Raw genomic sequence first — 21719 nt, forward strand, 5'->3', positions numbered from 1 at the left:
CTGTATCAGCACGGCAGGTAAAGCTCATCTCAGGTGGGCTGGCATCTGTGTGGAGCATCCGAGCTGGGGAAGGTTGGTGCCAGAGGCTGGGCAGGGAGCCACTTCTGCTTGGGTGAGCATCCCACCAACCCCTGACACACAGGTTTTTTTCCCCTACGTTGCCCTGGAGGGACTGCAGTGTTGCAGTAGCACAGCGGCTGGCACTGCGTCGGTGACATGGTGGGTCTCGGGGACAGGCTACTACAGGCTGCACCATCCCTAGGCCAGTTCTGGCAGAGCTGGGTGGGAGTACTTGGGCTCTGCTTGGCCGCCTGGCCTAGCAGCCACAGGGACTGGGGACTATGGGATGCACAGGGTCCAAAAGAAGTAAAAACTTAGAGTTGTCTGCAAAACCTTTAAAGGGTTGGCTTGGCTGCCGTGCGTAGGTCGTCTGTGGAGAGGGATGGGGGGGTATGACCTGTGTGGTCCTTGCTGTGTCCCTGCAGAGCTGGCAACTCAGTGTCTGTCTCCTGGCCTCTTAATTTGCCTGTTCATCCTCTCATCCTCATTCCTGTGATGCCCTCTGTGTTAGCAACACTCTTAAAAAGAGGAGTTCACGGTGTCCTGCAAACCCATCTCGTTAGTGCTCCTAACCCTGCATGTGTCCTGTCAGCTCGAGAGCTTTATTACACTGCTTGCTTTTAATAGAGAAGATGCGTGATATTGTCATCTCGGACAGCAGATGTGTTGCCACGTGTTTGGTTCATCCCCTGCCCCTCATCACCCTGTCAGGGATATTAAGGTTTCCCGGCCACCACATTTCCAAATGCCCGTAGGAGCACTGCTCAAACTGAGGGACCGGCATGGAAACAGCCGTGCCTGCATCTTTCCTAGCTGGTTGGGGACCAACATAATCACCTACATTTAATTTCTTTAAAAGCAAGCTGAGCTGCAAATGCACTTCTCCCTTTTCCTGGTGATGTCTCACATCGATCAGGTCAAGTCCTGCTCTCACCTAATCCCAGCCAGGCCAGTTCACTGGATCATCCCTGCTGCGAGTGCTTGGCTGTGTGGTCGCTTCCCACCTACCTCCTTCCAGCAGCATCACTGCCCTGGGAAATGTGTTAAATCCAGCCAGGTTGGCACCCACCTGCAGGGTGAGATCTGCCATGCAAGGTCCCTAGTGTGTCCTGGAGGTCCTTGAAGTGCTCAGAGGCAATTGCAAAGCACTGTGTTGAGGAGTCCTGTGCCGATGGGTGTAACAGGGGTGGATGCCCTTTGGGGGTGATCAATGGAAACATGGGATGGGCTGGACATGATTGGGGCCACCACCCTCATGACCTTCTTGGGCAAACTGGGCACAGCAGGGGAGACACTTACCAGTGGCCATGGACATCACGGGAAATGCAGTAGGGATGAGGGCACAGGCTCCTGGAGCTCTTGGCTGCAGGGCCACGAGGGTCCTGCACAGCAGAGCTGCTGCCAACAAGGTCGCAGAGCTCACTGCGTTAGTTAAGCTCCATGGAGCTAACATTTTAGGAGGGAACGAGTTGGAAATTTTCTGAACTAATGCCCAGTGCTGCTTTTTTTGACAATAAAACCTCAGATGAGAGGTCTGCTGGCATAGAGAAGAGACACCATCCTGGTGCAAACCATGTGCTTCCCCACCCTTTCTGGAGCAATTTTGTGTTAGCACCCTCCCTTTGAAGCTTATGTGGCTTTTTCAAGTCCCCCAAGATAGGGGAATGGTGCTGGGTTGCTGCAGTTCCCTGCCACAGCTGAGTTGCAGCATCGCGCTTTAGGGATTGCCCTTCTGTGAAAGTGCATGCTGGCCCCCAGTTTCCTCGGTTTTTCTCCTGTTCACGGCCGGACCCTGATAGCTTCGTGTTGTCTTTCCCTGGGTTTGGGACAAGTTGGTTGTTACCGTCACTTCCAGTTCCCTGAGCTCTGCCCAAAGGAGGGCAGCACCTCGGAAGACATGAACAGTGCTCCATTAATGCAGCTTAAAACCCTTTTGATGGCAAGCATATGCTTTTCCCAAGGCTGGGTTGATGGAAATGTCTTCTAAGCTTTCAGCATGAGTGTTGCATTGGTGCATGCGGTCCCCAGGAAGGGCAAGGGCTTCTCTGCTCCCTGCCTTTGTGGCAGCCCTGGGCCGTGATCCCTGCAGGGTGACGGCAGGGATGCTCTGCATGGTGTCATGCCAAGAAGGAAAACCTAAGGTCCAGAAGAGTTTCATGTCTCGCTGTGGGTCTCCCATTTTCAGTGCACTTGCATTTCAATACTGGAAACCTTCAGATGTTTCCAAGCCCCTCCTGAGAGCCTAGAGACGTCCTGTCACAGGGAGCCAATGCCCTGCTCTCAAGTGAGAGCCAATCTTTCTCTGTTTTGAACAGACCCTGAATCTGGGAACAGCTGGATCTTCATAAGGAAACGCAAGGCAGAAAGGGACGAGTGGCACGTTGTGGTGCTAATGGCCGTATTTTGCGGGGTGTCTCTCTGCCATAGGATACAAGCTCAGGAAAGAGCCAAGCCGCTTCTTAAATGAGAAATTCCCTGAGCCGGTTATCTGCAAGCAATTTGCGTATTTTTCTCAATGCATTTTTTCCTCTCCATTTTTTCTGCTCTTGACTTGAAGCTTCAGTGAGAATGACCCAGTTATGGGAAGCAATTAAACTTCAGTATCTCTCTGGTCTGGTGGGGCATGGCTCTGTCAAAAGCTCCCCACTGGATCAGACAGCAGCTTGTGGCATTCACAAAAAGCCTGATTTATTCTTCCTTATCTTTTTCTGTACTTGTTCCTCCCTGGATTTCTCTCATGCCCTTATCTGTCATTTGTTGGATGCTACCAGGATGCAAACACACAGGTCCCTTCTAAGGGGAAGGGAAACTTCCTGGTGAGCATCTCCTTCCCCACCAGGAGCCTTCAGAGATGAGTTCCCAGCTACGGGTACTTTGAGGTTGGCGTTGCTTATTCCACAGGTGGGCTTGAATCTATTTGTCTTGGTGTCTCGTGTTACAGTGGACAAGGGTTTAATGTTAATTCCTTGCTTGTACCCAGAAAGGAGATCTTAATGCGACAGCAGACATATAAAATACCTGATTTCCAGCCTTTCTGAGAGCAAAGACAGCCCTGGCCAAACAGCTGCAACCCGTAAAGCGAGCCTTCCCAGAGCACAGGCTGGGAGCTGGGGTCCCTGGAGGGAACTGGACTTTGCTATCCAGGAGAAGTGAGCTCCAGCTGGAGCTTCTTCCATGGTTGGGTATTTTTAGGGTGCTCCTTGTGGATTCTCTGATGTCTAATAAGGGTTGAGCTGATTCCACAGTTCTCTCAAAGGGGAACTGCTTGGATTTCCCTTCTCAACCCGATTCTCAAAGCTTATAGGCACGCAGCAGCTTTGGGGTCTCAACCTCACTGTCACAGTGAGAGAGGAGCATAGTCATCTGCCTCGAGATGTTTGGGGATGCACAGGGGCAGAGATATCACAGAAACCTCGTTCCTGAAAAGAAACAAGGCTTAAGATGAGAGAGACAGCTGCAGATGAAGCCTTCATGCGGCATTGCCCCGCTAGCTGGGGACTGCGTTTGCTGCTCTTTTCGCCCCTTGCTGCAGCGCCTGGCAGCTGTGTGCCAGGCAAGCTTCGTCTATGGGCTCGTTTTGCGTAACGAAGCATGCGGGCCAAGGATGCGGACTTGCTTGATGTGAGCTAGACAGAGGCAGGCAGCGCTCTAGTGTCTGTGCTTGCCCCCGGCTGCCTTTTAAATGTTGCTGTCCTCGAATGTCCCCAGGCGGCTGCCTCTGCCTGTGTCGCTTGCTATAAACCACAGGGATGAGCCGCCAGGAGCTGACGCTCAGCATACTGGTCCCTCCCCGCTTAGTTGTCATGCTGGCACCATCGGACGTGTGCAGGAGTGGTAGCAGGGTTATTCTGGCCAAGGTTTGGGGCACACTGGGACTGTGGTGCAGTTCACGTCCATCTCTTCCTCTGCCCACTCCATACTGGACTGGTCCTGCCCTCTGTATCCTCTGCCAGCTTCCTCCACCCCCTCCAAACCATGTGGGCAGATGACCAAAAGGCCAAGGCACTGTGGCTTGGCTGGGGAGGGTTGTGGTTATTCCCTGGCACACGGCTGCTCAGGAAGAAGAGCGAGCTTTGGCCAGGCAGCAATTTTACCCCACGATCCTGCCTTGCCCTACCAGGAGCTGAGCAAAGGTGGCTCTGAGATCCCATCCCTCCCAGCTGTGTCTGCAGATGTGTTTCAGGAGGGGTGGGAATACATGGGGTATGTATGTCTCCTTTTCTTCCACGGATGTTGCAGAGCTGTTACGATCCTGGAGCTGGCTCAGTCCCGACTGCGCAGAGCCGAGTAGCACGTCGGTCTCCCTGCTCCCCACCAAGGAGTCTCTGCAGCTGGGCGTAAGCTGTTTAGTATTAGGTCTGCCATCAGCAAAGGGATTAAATGACTTTCTAAAGCAAAACCTAGGAGGGGAATGATGTCAGCCTGCACTTAGCATAAGGAAGGGAAAGTGGAAGGGGTTAATACAAAGGGGAGCCCCCACGCCCCAAACTGTCTGCGATGCCTCTGGTCGGAGTCGTCCGATGCCCAAACCGAGGTCTCGGTGTGCTTCTTGGATAGGAAGGACTAAAACCTCCCACGTGAGGGAGGAAGGCAATGTCCGGATGTGTCTGGGGATAGCCCTTGGGTTGCCGGCAGGCGGGATGGGAGGGTCTGGGGAGTCGGGAGGGCTCAGGGTGCTGATCTCCTCACCATTACCTCTGCTCATGTGCTAATTGTTTTGTTGCTAGGGAAACCCATCCGTTTTGGCAGTTAAATCCTTCAGAGGTCACGCGGCGAGTGCACCTTGCCCTTCGCCATCGCAGCGGCCCCTCCATCCTTGCAAAGCACTCACCCTCTGCCAGCTGCCCCTTCCCTTCCCCATCAGCTTCGTCTCTGGCTCATCCACTGTGAGCACGGCCTGCCCAGCGAAGCGTTTTCGTTGCTGCTGTCCGTCCCCATGTATGTCGGTTGGGGTTTATAATAACGCGGCTCTGTGGTTGTCCTGTTCCTTACACTGCGGCCCAAAATGTGGTAGCTGGTGCATTGCTGAGCTTTGGAGGTGTCCCCATGTTGTGGATTGTGCTGCAGGACTTCACTTCTTGCTTTTCGCATTCAGATCGTGCTGGTGGTGAAAACCCTCAGAGTGTGATGCAGGGACGTGTTCCTGAGTCTGCAGGCAGTCTAAACTGGAGCTAGCAGCGGTAGGCACTTCCGCACTCTGTTCTGTGCTAGCTCTGAATACCCGGTAATACTTCCCAAATTTCACATAAAAAGCCTGGCTTGCCTCTTCTCTGGCTCTCCAAATTACCTAGCTGGACTCTTTCTCAATGCCACTCAAAATTGGTGGTCTGGTGAAGGCAGAAGGATGATGGCAAAATGCTTAAAACCTGCCTGAGCAGGGCAGGCGAGCTGGGTGCTGCTCCATGCCCTGGAGAACTCATTTAGCAGATTTCCCTCTCCGAAGCTTGCGCAGGCAGCAGTCAAATTTTATAATGCAAAATGGCGAGGGCAAATGGTGGCAATGGTTATTATTTCTGAGGCTCATTGCACAAAGGTCTCTTCTCAGGGTAAGGGTGATGGTCCTTGGTGCAGAAGAGATGCCAGCGAGCTGGGTGGTGCAGCAGAGACCCCAGATCCTGGGGAGATGAGCCAAGTGGCTGTTGCATTGCGAGGAGCATGGACTTTGCTGTGGGGTTTCCTTACAGTCTGTGGCCTCCTGTGTCCCCATGAGCCAGGTGCTCAAGGATCGCTGGCAAGCCCGAGCTGCCTGCTGTGATGTGGGTGCAAGGGCCCAGACGGGTGAAAAGGCACCACTACATCTTTTCTCAGGGCTCGAGCATGTCCATGGTGCAGATCTCGGCAGCCCCACTTTGTGCTGGTGACTCTTCTCTTGTCGCTGAATAAATTAGCAAATGCATGTGCTCCTACTGTGTGATTAAAGCAGGGCAGGGGCTGGTTTGCCAGTGAGGAGGATGGCTCCTGGCTCCATGGTGTCGTGTTCCCAGATGAAATAACTCTGTGTCAAAAGTGTTGTGGGGGCAGGACAGGTGCACCCACGGCAAAACGCTAAGTAAGATCACAGAAAATCTCCAACCATCACTCTGGGTCTCGGCTAACACTTGGCGTCGCGCTGTTGCCTCTGCGCTTTGGTCCCTGCAGCTGAGAGCAACTCAAAATTTCACCCTGCCAGTGGGGAAACTGAGGCACAAAGACTCACTTTCCTGAAGGTGAGAGGACTTTGTAACAATGCCACCTCTGTGAGAAACACAAGTTTTTCTCCCCATATTTGTAGACTGTTTCCCCATGGCTTTTTCCCTCCCAGAGAAGTCTGCATCCACCTTGGGCTGGAAACCAGCTTGACTTCTGGGATCCTGGTGCTTGTCTTCAGTTCAGACACTTCCAGGGGCTGGTTTACCTTGACATGGTGCTTTTAGAAGAGGCGTAGCAAGTGCATTTCCTTTTGCTGCTTGTTTAAATTGACCTCAAGTCAAGCAGAAGTCAAAGGAGAAGCCAGCTTTGTCCTAACAGAGCAAAGGCTGAGATTCTGGTTGCAAAGTTATAGAAGAAAAGCATAAAACAGCCATGTGCATGCAGGGAGTCAGGGATAGCAAGCAGACCGGCTTATTTAAAAAGGAAATGATTGTAACCAGCATTGCAGCCTGTGGCTTTCTGCATGGTGTTGGTTCCTGTTAGTGCCCTGTCCTCATCTCGGTAGATGGATTTGACTGCAGACCACATCCTGGAAGAGGGATTTGTGTTCGGTGTCATGCATCAAGCGTACCCGTTCTCCCTCCTCCAGGGAGGACAGCTCACAGCGCAAACTCTTTTGTGGTTTCGTGACCGCTCGCCCTCTATAGAAATCATTATTTCTCCAGCGTTGCTGGCAGTCCCATCAATTGAGCGATGCTGCCGGGTTTCTGTGGAAATCTGCCACAAAATGTTATTGGAGCAGATAACTGGGTATTGGATGCTGGTTGTAGGATTTGGGGGGGTTTTCTTAGCGTTTCTAGTGGTCCTGAGTAACCCCTTCAGCCTGCAGACTGCTGGACCAGCTCTGCAACAGGGTGAAATCCAGCTTGTAGGCAAATTATTGTGACTATATTCCCTTGCTTCACCAACATGCTTGCTGGGCTCCCATACAAACTCTTGGCCATACTGGGGTCCTGATGGATTTAGCAGTAACTTCAGACATGTCATTCTCTCTCCCACCAGTGGGGTTTTTGGCTGTTGCAGGCCCAGAGATCAAATTTAAAGGTAAGTCTGGGCTTGCTGAGTCTCTTGGCCAGGCTTTGGGATCCCACTTGTCAGTGGGACCGTCTGGTTTGGAGCCCTTCCGATTCTCTTTCCCGTCTGTCATCTTACCCCAAAGTGCAAAGGCAGGAGGTTTGCGTGTTGGCATGTCTTTAACCCAGCGTTCCCTCCCCTTACCCAATTCCTGCTAGCAATAAACAGAGATTGCATCTTTCCCTGGGGTCGATTTAGGACACTTAACCCATTTTGCGTTCTGAAACAGGGAAACTGAGTCAAGAACCATAATGTGACTGATATAACACTCTCCAACGGGTTACGTTTTGGATGCAGTGCCAAAGTCCTGCTAGGAGTATTCACCGTTGTCTGCACTGTGCGCCCTGTGTCTGCATCGGAGGACCCGACAGAGATTTCGACGGATCTGATGAGCTTTTTGTTGCAGAACAATTGCGTTTCTGCACAATGGCGAGGAGCAGGTGGCTTTCTGAAAATACCCACTGGAAGTTGTGTGTAATGCCTCCTCTCCCACGGGGAACTATAAATATCGGTAGAATACCAACACTTGCTTCTCCCTGCAAAGAAACAGCCAGATCTGGACATTTTTCCTCCCCGTTTCTCCTCTGCTTTAGTAAGTGGCTTAGGGCAAGCAAAGGCTGAGGATGGGAACCTCCTTTTGGTTTTGGAGCAAACCTTCATGGCAGAAGTGTAACTGTTAAGGTAAGATATTGGGAGTAGCTGTCTTCTTATTGCTTGCAGGGTCCTTTGCTGTCTTCTGTCCCCACACTTTAAGGACACCCGCTGCTGCGTGCCACCTTTGAGACAGGGTCCAAAGCCTGGAGATACTGCCCATATCCTTGCAGCATCACGTCTCCAGCAAGGGGCAGGTTGGGCTTTGTCCCCTGGGGAGCAAAGGACACATTGCTGCAGGCAGGGACCCTGGGTGATTTCCATGTGTGGCACATGAACATGGCAAAAAGCCTTCTCTCTCACCTCTGATTTTCCACTTGGGTCTGATCTGGTGGCCTGTGGGATGCATGGGCAGCAAGTCTCGGATCAGGGCTTGCTCCTGGATGTCAGGGCTCGCAGGGAGCCTGGTGTTCAAGCGAGCCTGTGCAGTGGGGAGGCGAGGTTTGCCCCAGGCAATGCACCCTGCTCCCCCAGTCTCCTGTTCTGGTGCCAGCGCTGCCTGCTGTGATGAGAGTGCTGAGGCCCAGATGAGTGAAGATGGGTACCGAGATCTGAACAGGGGAGGAACCACGACTGTAATTTTTCTCAGGGCTCAAATGCATGCGTAGCTCAGATCTCAGCAGTCCTTCTTCATGCCAGTGTCTCTTTTCCTGTAAATCCATCTCACTCTTTGGTAAGTGGATCCAATCCTTAATTATCTTTGCTACTAAAAATTGGCACCTTATTTCTAGCCAGAATGCCCCATTTCCCTTATCGTCCCTGGGTGTCCTGGCCACAGGCTGTCCCTGGCATCAGACGGGTACCATCTGCTCAGTACCCTGCTGTCAGCAGGGCTGCACTAAGGAACATGGATTCACCATCACCATATGGGCCTCATGGTATATTGGATCTTTCTTGTCCTTCTGCCATGGTGCATGCCAGTGAGGCCTCTGAGGCAAGAGAGTAAAGCAAAGGACCTGGGGAGAGATGCTGGGATGGGGCTGGACCTGCCGTTTGCTTCTTTTATAGCAATGCAGATTTTTCCTTGTGGATCCACTGGGATGGAGAAGCCAAGGTGTTTGAGCTCGCAGGCAAGGGCTGCTTGGGTCCAGACTTGTAAAACTCTTAAATAATGCCCATGTAACCTATGAAGCATATGGAGACGGGGCCGTGCGCAAGCACAGCAATGGAGGAGGGAAAGGGACGGTGGAGAAGGGCCATTAAGGTCTGTGGGGCAGGAGAGACACATGCAGAGCTCAGCTGGCTGTCTTCAACACTGACAACCCGCAGCTGGACATCTGCCATCAGCATGGCACAATCAGCGTCTTTCCTGCAATCCCATGGCCTCTGGAGTTTAAATCCCAGCCCATGGCCTGCACAAGTATGTGGCAGAGATGTCTCCAAGACTTGCCGTGGGTGAAAATTTCCATTTACAGACTCTGTACTTAAAATTACAGTTTCTGCCCAACCGCAACCTCTTTGCTGGTCTTCAGCCCCCTGATTTCCTGGGCAGTGGGAGCAGAGCACAGCTCAGACCTGGCATGACCACGATGGTGCTGGTGTCCCACTGGAGAGGCACCTTAAAGGCAAGCTCAGCCAATGGCCCTGCCATGATGGGAACAGGCAACAAGGGATGGGAACCACCAGTGTCTGCGAGCAGATGTGTCCTCAAAGTGCTGCAAGGAGCAGGGATGAGGATGTTTTTATATCCCTCTCTTCTGGGTGAGCCATCCTCTGGAGCCTGGCATGTACAGGGTAGGAGAGCAGCAAGGAAAGGTAAGGGATAGGACCTTCCCAGTCCCATTTGATGGGGCTATACAGTGTTCAGCATTCCTCGAATCAATTGGAGAAAACCATCCAGGCCTCCAGGTCTTACTGTATTGCCTCAGCTGCACCTGGGCTCTGCTCAGCACCCCGTGCTGAGCCAGGGCAATTCAGCATCCTCTTTCTCTCATACCAGGAACAATCTGCATTTTCTCAGCCTCTACCATGTCTCCAACCAAGGATAAACTGGAAAGTGGACTCTGTAGCAGAGATGTTGATGGCGATGTTCCCCCTCTGCCAGCCACAACCTGACCCCTCAGCTCAGTGGGTCAGGACTGACCTTCCCCAAGACCAGCTGGGGAGATCGGTGGCTCGGCATGTCCTGCCCCCCGAAACAGCATCCAGCTTCAACAAGGGCCAGATGTGCTCAAGCCAGGACATGGCTGCATCCGTGAGGATGGCGATGAGGATGTGCTTGCCAGAAACATCAGGATATGGCTCTTTGCACCCTGTCCATATAATGACGCTTAACAACATCAAAAGGCAAAGATGGAAGAAGAAGTGCCACAAGGAAAAACCTACAGCAAAAGGGGATCACCATCCTTCTTCCTCCCAGGTCTGGCCAGGAAGGGGTCAGCGCAGGATGGTCAGGACCCTGTCCTTGATCACGTGCTGTGCCGCAGCTCAGCCGGGTGATGTGGCCGACTGAGTGGAGGGGAGAGTCTTCTCAGGCTGGTGCGCTGCAAGCCTTGGGTGCTGGCACGGTTATGGACGAGGCCGTGGAGCGTGCCGGCGCTGGGCTCTCCTGCCCCAACAGCGCTGCTCTTTTGAGGCCAGGTTAGGCAGCTGATGAGGATTTTCTGAGAGCAGAAAAGATCAAACTGACATTTTTATGGAATGATCAATCTCTGCGAGCTTGCTGCCTCTGAGGTGTGTGTTAAACCATCTTTGCCAGCTGCCTGCTGGGGTGATGATCTTGCTGACAGAGCCACGGAGGGTTTTTTTTTCCCTTGTCAGGGCTGAGATGAGAATGAAGATGTTCAGAGAAGACTCAGGAACCTCTCTCTGCCTCGGTGTGCGGGCAATTTTGTCCATGGATAGAGGCTGGGAGTGCTTCTCATCCTGGTGTAAAAAGGGTGCCAGTCAAATTGGGGTGCTCTCCAGGTCACCTGTGTGGCTGCCAAGGAGGGTGCTGGATGGATGCTGTGTCCCGCACTGCAGGACGAGCATCCTGCCGGTGGCTTGGCTCTCTACAGAGTCGCACCAAGCAAATATCAGCCCAGGGGAAAAAAAAAACATTTTCCATCAGCTGCTCCATATCTGGGCGCTGTCACTGCAAACTAGCCTCTCCAAGCGGGCAATGCACAGCCGCACTATTTTGCTGTCCCAAACGGTGGCAAAAGCAACATTTTGGGAAGGTTATAAAGGAAGCACGTTTTCACTGGCGACAAACCTGCTTCCAACAAGTCTGTGCCTGGCAGCCCCACTAGACTAAAAATACCCAGCAAAGGGTTAGAGCTGTGCAGTGTCTGTTTTCTCTGCTCACCAGCTGTCTCTTTGCATCCTCACTCTTCCAGCCAATGATTGTCCCATCAGTTAAGGCCCTCTAACCCAGACATTAGCATTTACATAGTTTTACCGGATACAGTTGTAAAGATTGAGATTCACAGGCACTGTTTTGCTGCTAATTGCAAGCAAGCTCAGACCTTTCTGATATCCAGCACTTTTGGACTGCTTTAGGTCTGCCTCTGCTGCTCCTGAAGTCATGGGCAAAGTTTGCAATGCATTTGGGTTTGGGTGGTCATCCACATTCATCATCCCCAAGATGCTTAAAAGTGACCAGTTGGGCATCCAAGCCCGCCTAGAAATGCCCGGCTTCACCATGTGGGATCTGTGTCTTTTTCCTTGAACTCACAGGGGAAAAGGTGTGTGAAAATGGGTGATTTTCTATTGGTTTGGGAGGATGGACACAATCCAAAGGTTTGGGGTGGTACAGAAGTGGGGGGGTTGCTTGCATCTGTCCTGATCAAAGTCATCACTAGGCAGTTGGAAGCTGATGCTAGACTTGAGCTTCTTGTGTGCATGCTTGCCACTGTGCAGGTACACACCTCTGCGTGTGTTCACATCCCTGTGCACGTGCACATCCCTGCACGTGTGTGTGCCATCACAGGGGTGCACATCTGTGTGCACTCACCCTTGCCTGCTGCTTGCTGAACACTTCTGGCTCCAAAGGGCTCCAAGATAGCAGGTATCAAACCTGGTCTGGCCCTGGCGTCCTCATTTGGCATCACAAATGCCACCTCTGCAGCTGCTTTGACCCCAGACAGTGGTGCTTCCCATTAGGCTGTACTGTCCAAATTGTGCTGGTCTGAATGAGTGTCAGTGTCCATCTGTAGTGGTTATGGATGTAGCTGGTGCCTCCACTGCAGAGGGAGCATTTTGAGTGTGGCAGAGCATCAGCCTGGATTTGCCTGCGGGGGTCGTTCAGGCAGAGGGAGGCTTGAGGTACGGCCAGGTTATAACAAGGCTTTCCTGTGCCAATCCCTCTCTGCCTTGGCAGACGCATGGGTATGCAGCCGGGGATGAGCATCAGGGTGTCAATAGTGTACACAGAGAGCCTGAAAGCCCAGGGCTGGCTGGTTACCATGTGCCTGGGGGCTTCAGGCCGGGACAAAAGGGCTTTGGCAGCGCTTTGTGGCAGTAAGAAGTCTCATCCCTGTTTGTAGTGCTTCTCCAGCTGCAGTGATTTGTAGCATCTCTCCAGGAAGCCTTATACCATGGCACGCATCCTCCATAGCACCAATGACTGGTGGCCCAGTGTGCAAGGGGACAACGTGACTGCCCTTTCCATTGAAGACATCCCCCAAACCTGGGTATGGAGGAGCTTTGGACCCTTAGGAGACAAGTGTTGCCTGTCCTGGAAGGATAGTTTTATGCTCTATCACACCTTTGCTGAGCCACACTCGAGAGGGCAGAGCACAGATGTACAGTGAAGGTAACAGGATGTAACTGTATGCAGGAACAGGTTGCAATGATGCAAAATTGCATGTGGGCTCACCCATACCCCCTGCAAGTGCCCGTACGCGTGTTTGGCCATGGTGGAAGTGAGAAGAAAATTAGCCCTTGGATGATGCATGGGGGTGGAGCTGTGGGGTAAATTTGTGTGTCCTCCTGCGTTGTGTGGGTCCAGCCCCTTGGATTACCTCCGTGGGGAGCCACCGCAGCCCAGTCTGCAGAGTCTCCTGGTGGTACCCTCGGCGTCCTGATGCTGCTCACCCCATGTGCTGCTGGCACACAGAGCCAGTTTTGCGTTTGCAGCTGGGATAAATTTCCCTCCCAACATTGCTCCCATCAGATTTATGACTTGGTCATTCCCTGCAGCGTTTCCTCTCCCTGAACACCTGTGAATATTCACCCATGGGGCTGTTCCCTCCCGTCCTTGATCGATGTCTCTTAATTCGCCCACTAATTCATTCACTTCCCCGCTGGCAGCATGGGGGGACATGGCCACGTGGCTGATTTTGCCATTCGCATCACGTCACATTCGGGGGCTGTCTGGTTCTCCACGGTGTAAGCATGTTTCTCAATGCTCAGCTGCAGAACCAGAGGCACAGCAGCTAGATGGGGCATAGAAGCAGCCTGGTTTGGGTTTTGCACCCAAATTAATAGGGCTTAGCCATGGGGTATGACTGATTTCTGCTCTTCTGCCTGGAGTCTCCCAAGAGCGTGGGGCATCTGCCTCCAGGAGGGCTGGCAGTGTGACCGTGCTCACGTGCAGGTACTGCTGGGGCTGCCAGTTAGAGGACAGAGGATTGGAGAACCTTCTACCCGCTTGATTATGGGAAGGAACTCATGTCCAACTCAGCGCGGGGAGAGCTGGGGACTGGACAGACCCTTGCATGAGTGCTCTGTGCCCTTTCCTCCTCCAGCTTCCTTTTTGCAAGGATGCTACGGGGACAGGACGCCCTCAGCGCACAGTTATCCCAGACATCTGTGTCCTAATGGCCAGAGAGGAGCATGAACATGACTCAGGACAGCGTTACGTGCCTGCAACGGCTTTTATCCCACTGGAGGAATATGACTTAAATACGTAAAAGGGAAGGATGTGGGACAGCCACCTGTGCCACACAGTGCCCTGTCCCACATCTCCAGCCCATGAGAGCTGGCTTTCAGCATAACCCGCAGTGTGTTGGATGAACATTGAGGGGCTAGTGCTATTGCCAGGGCTTCTCTATTTTTAGAGGGTTTTCTTGTGTCAAACTTCCCATCAGCTGATGAGACAATGTCATCCCAAGAACTTTGCACGCAGCTACGGTTGCCCTGGCCTCGGCAGCAGCGATGTGTGTCAGCACGTCCGAGTGCACACGCCGTCTCCTTACATACACTGTCTTTGAACGGGGGGAAATGCCCCACAGTGCAACTGATCTGTTTGATATACAGGCAGAAAGCACAGGCATTTATTCCAGCTCAAAGGTCTAGCAAAGGCTGGTGGGGCCTGTTACTGCATGCAGGTCCTTTTTGCCCACATGTGTATTTTGGTTTGGAAAGGGGGTGATACAAGGAGATTCAGTCCTAGTTTCTGGCATTTTATCTATTGCAAAGATTTAGAAAATTGCTAAATTAAGGGTGACTTGGCTGGTGCTAGCCAAGCTGCCCTCACACCAAGCTCACCACATTGGGTTTTGCTGCTTCGTTCAAGTCCTGCCTCTGGTTTATCCCCCAGCATGACGCATCCTTGCCGACAAGACCTTGCAAAGATGGCAATGAGGGGTTGGCAGGTCCCTGGGGTGGCTGGGGTCCCTGGAGTGGCTGGCATGACAGCAGCACACCGACCTTTGCTGCTGGAGCCCCTCGTCTGGCTGTACCAGGTAGATGCGTTCCCAGAAAGGCTGCATCAGCAGAAATCCCTGTCTGGCTCCTCGCCTGCAGTGGCAGCTCCAGGCGCTTCCTGGCATCCCCCCTCCTCCCGTTATTTTAAGTCTCCACATCTCTGCTCGCAGGCTGCAAGCTGGGAGGTGTCCCAGCCTCTCTCCCCGGTGGCTTTTGGCTGTGAAAGTAGATGTGAGGCTGCTTTACCAGCATCACCCACAGGGTCAAGTCCTCCGGGACCACCACTCTTTAATCCAGCATAAATCCAGGCTGCTGCCCAAATTGGTGGTTCTGCCTCTCCCCTCCAGCCTCTCATCCCTAGCGCTGGCTGAGGGATGGTGCATATACTTGGGCAGTAATTTTGGAATGCTGCTGGCTCCAACCCCCAGGCAGAGATATGATCATCAGAGGACGCACTGTAACTGATTTAATGCTGAATGACCAATCCCACCGCATCTGTCCCCATTGGCGCTGTAAAGAGAGAGAGCATGAACATTAATCTGATCATTCAGTTCTTTTGTTGCTTTGACTTCATGCCAGGCTTGGTCCAAATTTGTGGGTTTGATCCTGATTTTAGGCTAATGGGGAGTATCTGCAGCCGGGGGACACGTGGGCTGCGGACTCTATCAGCAGACAGGTGCTCCGAGGAGGTCAATGGGATCTTGACCTGGGATATACGAATGCCAAAGGCTGCTGCAGGTTTTTTGCAAGGGCTCCAATGTATCTGTCAGCATTCCCAGGGATGCTGGTCCCTGCAGCTCAGTGTGGCAGCAGGCCGGCGTGTGGTGGGGGGTAGTGGGTACCCCTGCTCAATCACCCCCTTGGGGACGGGTGACATTGCCCACTCCCATGGGGGCTGAGCCTGCTGTTTGCAGCCACCCAAGGTTTGATGGGGTACATAGGGTGCTCGGAGGTGCCCTAGGGGTCTTGGGGGCAGCAGGAGGGATCTGATCTTTGTTCCCTCTCCTGTAGGTCACCACCTTGAGTTTAAAGAGCTGCGATGCTGGACAGAGACGCGTGCCCATACCAGAAGTGATCATCTCACTCAGCCTTGGAGGAGAACAGCCCTCCTTCATCTGACTCTTCCTCAGCATGTCCGGACAGCCCAAATATCCCCCAGATGCTCGCTGTGCTGCTGTCAGCTTGGGCTCCCCATCGGGACACGTCTCCAAGAGCCACTTCATTCCCCTCTGAACAACGTTCCTGTGACTCGTCGATGCTCTAGCCCCTCCAAAAGGCATCAGAGCAGCAGCACAAGGGGCTGCAACAGCCCCAGCAGTGACGAACAGCTGAGTGGAGAGATTTCAATCTGCGAGAGCCTCTTCAGTGGGAAGGACATCTCTCCATCCCCATGGGAGTGATGCTGGCTTCCACTTAGGCCTCAGTGGGTGCCTGAGCAGGAGGGATGGAGAAGCCCCTGACCTTTGCCTCCCAGCTGCCCTCTCCAGCACTGGCTCCCCAGGGTCCGTGGGAGCCCATAGCGATGTGATCAGGGCCCTGCAGCTCCACAGCACCCACTACCTGGCCCGTGGTCACCTCCAGGACCCTTGCCTGCCTGTTGTGCCCCACCATGATGTGCGAGGTGATGCCCACCATCAGTGAGGGGGACCCTCTGGGTCCCCAGCAGGGCCCTGATGCCGATGCTGACTTTGAGCAGTTGATGGTGAACATGCTGGATGAGAGGGACAAGCTGCTAGACACACTGCGGGAGACCCGCGAGACGCTCTCCGTCACCCAGAGCCGCTTGCAGGAGACCCTGCGGGAGCGGGACCAGCTCCAGAGGCAGCTGAACTCGGCCCTCCCTCAGGTAAGGATCCGACCCCAGGAAGAGCGGGAGCCCGTGTTGAGGTGTGTGAGGGGGGATAGGCCACTTGGGGTGGTTTTTAGCCCATTCTTTTAGGAAGGCCGATCTGGTGTTATAGTGGTGCTGGTGCTGGTTGTGTTGCACCTTGTGCCAAGAACATGTAAGCTCTCCCAAACATGTAAGCTCTCCCAAGCCAAGCCAGAACCAGGGTAGACAGCTCCCCTTCTCCTCCATACCCTGTTGGTCTGTTAGCCTGTGTGGGGAAGCATGGGACCACAATGTCCCTGTTAGCATATGGGGAAGAGGTGATAGCTTCCCGAGGATGCCCCAGGGTGAACGGGGAGGCAGACGCAGAGCCCACGCTAGCCCTCTGGTACCAAACAGCACGTGGGATGGTGCGTTTCGGGTGGTGTGGCTGGCTTGCTGCCTCTAGCTGGCTCCTCGAGACATAGGGCAGTCCTCGGTTTCGTGGGTTCCCCACCCCCACCTCATTTCCTTCCTGCTTGCAGTCTCTGAACAGGGACATCAGCCATGTTCCTTCCCCACTGCCAGAGGGAAACTCCCTTTCCCTGTCCTTTCTCTTGCCGGGAGGGCTCATTTCCAGCAGCCCCATTGCCCCAGGGGGCAAGGGGGGAGATGCAGACTTTCTGTGCCTGAGAGGGGATGTTGGATGCTGCCAAGCCCTGGCCACTCTCTCTGCTGCGCTTGGATCTGATCTCCAAAGATCCTCATTCCTGGAGGATGTTCTCAGGGCACTGCTCTGCCTACCTCTCATTGAGCAAGACGTCCTCACTCCCAAATCAGAGCTAGAGCCCTGCTCTGCTCCTTTTCAGCTGTGGGCCCCAAGGCCACAGAAAAAGTTTTCACAGTGGGACAGGGCTTCTTTGCACCCAGAAATTGCTCTGGACTCATTAAGGGGTCCAGGCTTGGCTCCACAGACCCTCTGAAGGAGCTGGCGGGACTGAGCCCTGGGAAAGGGATGCTCGGGCAGGCCGCCTAGCTCGACCCAGGCAGGGTGGGCACGTGGAGACGCCAGGCCCAGCAGCATTCGCCCACTAGGGCAAACTCTGCCACCAGCCCTCCTTTGTGGTGCCCCGTTGCCATGCTGGGCACAGAGCAGGGATCAGGGTGATGTGATGGGTCCATCTGTTCCCTGAGCTGGAGCAGACAGCAGCACACAGGGAAGTTGCCAGAGATCTGGGCTCAGCGAGCAGCCCGGGACACAGGGGAATCGGGGCTTGCTGTGGCCCTGCTGGGATTTCTGGTTCTGCTTTAAAACCTTGTGTTGTTCTCCTCCTGGCTCCTCCACTGGCAGATCCTGCTGCAGGTACTCCAGAGGCCTGGATTCGAGCTCTGCTCTGCAAGCAGAGATGCACAGGCCAGGAAGGGAGGTGGGGAAACATTGCAGGGATGCACAGGAGAGATCTGAGCTGCCCACCTTCCCTGCAGGACCTTGCAGGGAGCAGGATTCGGGGGGCTTTTGCACCTCTCTATTGTGGGTGGGATTCAGGGAGAGCCTGCCAAGAGCCCAGCAGGCAGGGGAAGCAGAAGGCTTGAAAGACTTGCATCCACGTGACTGTGCTGGTCCTGAGATCTTGGATCCTGTTGCTTTGCCTGCATGCTGCAGTGTGAGGCACCCAAGAGAGCCAGCTTGGGAAATGGTCAATGGACTGAAATAGATGGCACAAGCCAGGCCAGAGCTTGGGCTGGTGGCCAACCAACTCTCAGCATCCCTCCTCCACTCTGGATGGAGGGAAGCAGCCTGTGGGGAAGACAGCCCATGTCCCAGTGCACAGTGCTGGACTGGTCCTGGCTCTCCTCAGCTTGCCAAAAGCAAAAAGCCCAGAGGTGCTTCCCAGGAGCTCCTGGAGCCCCCATGTATGGGTTGCTCCCTGTCCCCAGAGATGCTCTGCAAAGTGCCCCGGTGCCCTCTCAGCCCTGTTCTCCAGGTGTCCAGGGTACAGGCACGGCCACCATCACCTCCTGTGTGCCGGTGGCTCGCGTCCCCTCTGCTCCAGGCTCCCCTGCTAACGTGCAGCTGGAGAGAGCAAGCCAGGTCACCCTGAGCACATGCCACCCACCCTGCCACAGCCGCCTCGGATTAAGGGACCACGCGGATTTAGTCTCTGCTCCGGCTGCAGTAAGGGGTCATCCGTGCCTTGGCATGGGCAATGTGCAGACAGACCAAAGCAAACTGGGTCACCGCAAAAGGACTCCGCATCAGCGCGCTGCACCAACGAGCTCGCTGGGTGCCCCGCTCCCAACCAGCGCTGCCGGTCCCTCCAGCTCCCCTGCACCACGGCAAGGGATGTGATTAGTGCAGGTGGCAGATGGGGAATTTCCCTGAGCTCCTGCTGCCTCCTGCTGCCTGCCTTTCCCAACAAGCCCCATTTCCTCCCCGGCACGGGCAGGCGACTGTCCGCCCTGCGGCTCTGCACCCAGGCACGGCAGCCCCCAGCGCCCTTAGCCCCAGCCTTCGCCGGAGATGAGGCCTCGGCATGAATGCAGGGAGCAAACCCAAAGGCGCTCACCTGCCCAATGGGATTAACCCCAGCATGTGCATGTACCAGGTAAGCAGGATGCGGCCGGTTTCTCCTCTGGAGTGTAGCATGTAGGCACAGGTCAGGGGCTTTCCGGGTGCCTGTCCCATCCTGTTCCTCCTCCTCCTACCTCTCTGTGAGCCAGTATCCCCCTCCTGAAACCTTCTTTGCCCTGGTGTTTATTGCAACAAGTCAGACTCCATCGGGAAAGGACAATCCGGGACTGCTGGACTGTCTGAAGAAACCCTGCTTTTTGGGCAGGTTGGGCATTCAGACCCTCGATTATCACCCACGAGGCTGATAACCCTTCCCCAGTATCTCTAAAGAGCCCAAGCCCCGGCTGTGCAGAGGATGTGTTGCGTGGGGAGGTTGGGAGGAGGTTGGTGGCCAGGGGACATGGCAGTCTGAATCCTTTTAGGGGACTGGGGCAGCCAGGTGATGCTGCCTCTGCATGGGATCCAGAGCACCGGCTGGGCATATCCTGAAGGCCGGTGATGCTCCAGGGCCTGCCCTTCTCCAGCACCAGCGTACTGGGTCCTGGACTACAATGCCAGATTGCCCCTCGGTTGATGAAAGCGGGCTTTTCTCCCCAGCTGGAGCAGACAGGGAACATACATGTCTGGGGCAGACCCACGGATGGGGCAGGCAGGGATGCTCCAGCCTGCAGCTCCTGGCCCCCCATGCCCATGTGGGGCCAGGTGCCATGTGGCTGAGCCGCCCCCCCCCCCTTTTCCATGGGGATGTTCCTCAGCCCCCAAAAGGCAGAACTGCAGGGCGATTTCCCGTGGAGACTAAGCTGCCTTAATGCTTCTTACATGATTTATTTATTCATGTGGGAGCACAGAATGCGACTTAATCAGGCTGAAAGCTCTCAACTCCAATTCCTCTCCCCTCCCTGCTGTTCAGGGAGTGTGGGCCAAGTTCTGGTGCTGAGGACCAAGGCCTGGTCGGGGTACGGGTGCTCTCAGCAGCACCCCAGGGCCCTGGGCATGGTTGCCAGCTCCCTCCTGCCTGACTGCTCAGCTCAGCTCCCATCCCTGCTTTTCTGGTTGTAAATGTGACCCAGGGATGCAATGTGCAGGACTCCAGGTGTGTCCAGATGTGTTCGCAGTACAGGGTCCCATGTGGGACAGTAATTCTCCCTGCCCCCCAGTGACTGGGGGCTCAGCAGGACTCCCTGTACCCAGCAGCGTGAGAGGGAGAACAGGCCTCCAAATTTCATAGAGGCTGCTGATACTGATGTCCTTGGAAACCTCCTGCAAATCTTCCATGCAGGCCCCTCTCCGCTGCACCCTCGCTGCCTCTCAGGGCTGCCCGAGGAGCAGAGAGCTGGGCTTTTGGGAGGGGAAGACCCGCTAAGACCCCCAAGCTCCCTGGAGGTGCCTGTGAGCCCACCTCCATCCCTGGCATCCTTGCGTCCTGACATCAAACGATCCCCCCAGTTCCTTCCATTCGACTTACAAACATAGAATACACGCTTGCAAAGAGCAATGTGAAAATACAACCCTAACTGGGTGGGAAATAGGAGAAGCCTTTTAAGTGTCTCAAGATTTTAGGGGAGGAGAGAGGGATCCAGCGGCTCAGCTTTGGACCCTTAGGGCTGGCTGTTCTCCTATGGCATGAGGGTGCTGGGATCTGGATTCCTGCTTGCTCGGCCGTATGCACGTTCATCTCCAAGCAATGCTGGGTGGAAATACGGGAGTCGTGGCTGTGCGCCAAGAGCGGGGGACACCTCTTCCCTGCGGATGGTCCACACAGAGTCACGGCACCGTGGCTGGAAGGGCCAGAATGTGCCGCTGTGCTACCCGACATTGACGGCAGGCAGTGGTTGAAGCCTTGGGTTTGCCTGGCGGGATTTAATCTTCATAATCCCATGCCACACATTGCCAGGGGTTGTGTTTATCCCTCAGACAGTGACTTAGGGCTTTCTCGTAATTCTGCTGCTCTGCTCCTGGGACAGCAAGGAGAAACTGGGAGGATGGGTCTGCCTCCTCCCAGCCTGTCACCCACACAGGTGGATGGGGCTCCGTCCCTTGCTCACCAAGTAAGTGGTGCTGACTTCCCAGCACAGTGGGGAGAGCATCCACCTCTGCAACCCCGGCCTTCCCCGCCAGCCACGGGGCAGAACAAGTGTTTTAGCCCTCAGCAAATCTGGGAACCGTGGGGTCCCTGCCCGGTGCTGGGGGAAGGTCAGCAGCCCATGTGCTTCATCGCTCCCTGTTATAGCTCAGGCTGCTGAATGACAGGCCCTGGGGACCTCTCGGCTGCAAGGATGCTTTTACTGAGCTCCATAAGCCTCCCTGTCTCTATCCTGGCGTATCGAGGGACTTGGGGAGTGATGTATCCCTAAATCTGAACCAGCCATCAATATATGGGCACCTAATCTCAGCACCGCTAACTGCTCTTGCTGCAGCTCTTGCATGCTTTCCCCTTGCCGGCTTTCCAAGCCCCAACGTAATCCGCATGGATGCTTGCAAGCTGCTTGCTCTTGTGTGCAGCTCTTGCATAACATGGGGATGCGCGTGCACATGCGTGTGCCGCTGGCCTCTGCCAAATCTTAATCCCCAGGGGCTGGGGAGAGTCCAGCTCTGGGAAAGCCTTGGCCAGGTCCGGTGACCTCCCCGGGAGCTGGCTCCATGGCAGGCTTTGCTGTACTTTTTGGAGCTGTAGGATGACCTGAGAGCAGGCATGGGATGGTCACTGGGCACGGCTGGGGCTGTCAGCAGAGATTTGGCTTGCTGAGGTCATTTTGGGGGGGTGATGGATGGAGATTGGGCTGGAGAAGTCTC

The 21719-nt window shown here is 54.6% G+C and overlaps 1 protein-coding gene across 3 annotated transcripts in view; it reads left to right on the forward strand.

Annotated features, from left to right (window-relative positions):
* Nucleotides 1-15648: 15648 nt before the first annotated feature.
* The window catches only part of PPFIA4 (PTPRF interacting protein alpha 4), a 35344-nt gene continuing 29273 nt past the window's right edge, over nt 15649-21719 (forward strand). For all 3 annotated transcript variants that reach the window (XM_067310527.1, XM_067310526.1, XM_067310529.1), the window contains exon 1: nt 15649-16393. In XM_067310527.1, coding sequence (XP_067166628.1) covers nt 16157-16393 — 237 coding nt within the window. In that variant the 5' untranslated portion in view covers nt 15649-16156. The remainder of the gene's footprint in view (nt 16394-21719) is intronic.

This window comes from Apteryx mantelli, chromosome 25 (genome assembly GCF_036417845.1).
Source record: "Apteryx mantelli isolate bAptMan1 chromosome 25, bAptMan1.hap1, whole genome shotgun sequence".
NCBI classification, from domain to species: Eukaryota; Metazoa; Chordata; class Aves; order Apterygiformes; family Apterygidae; genus Apteryx; species Apteryx mantelli.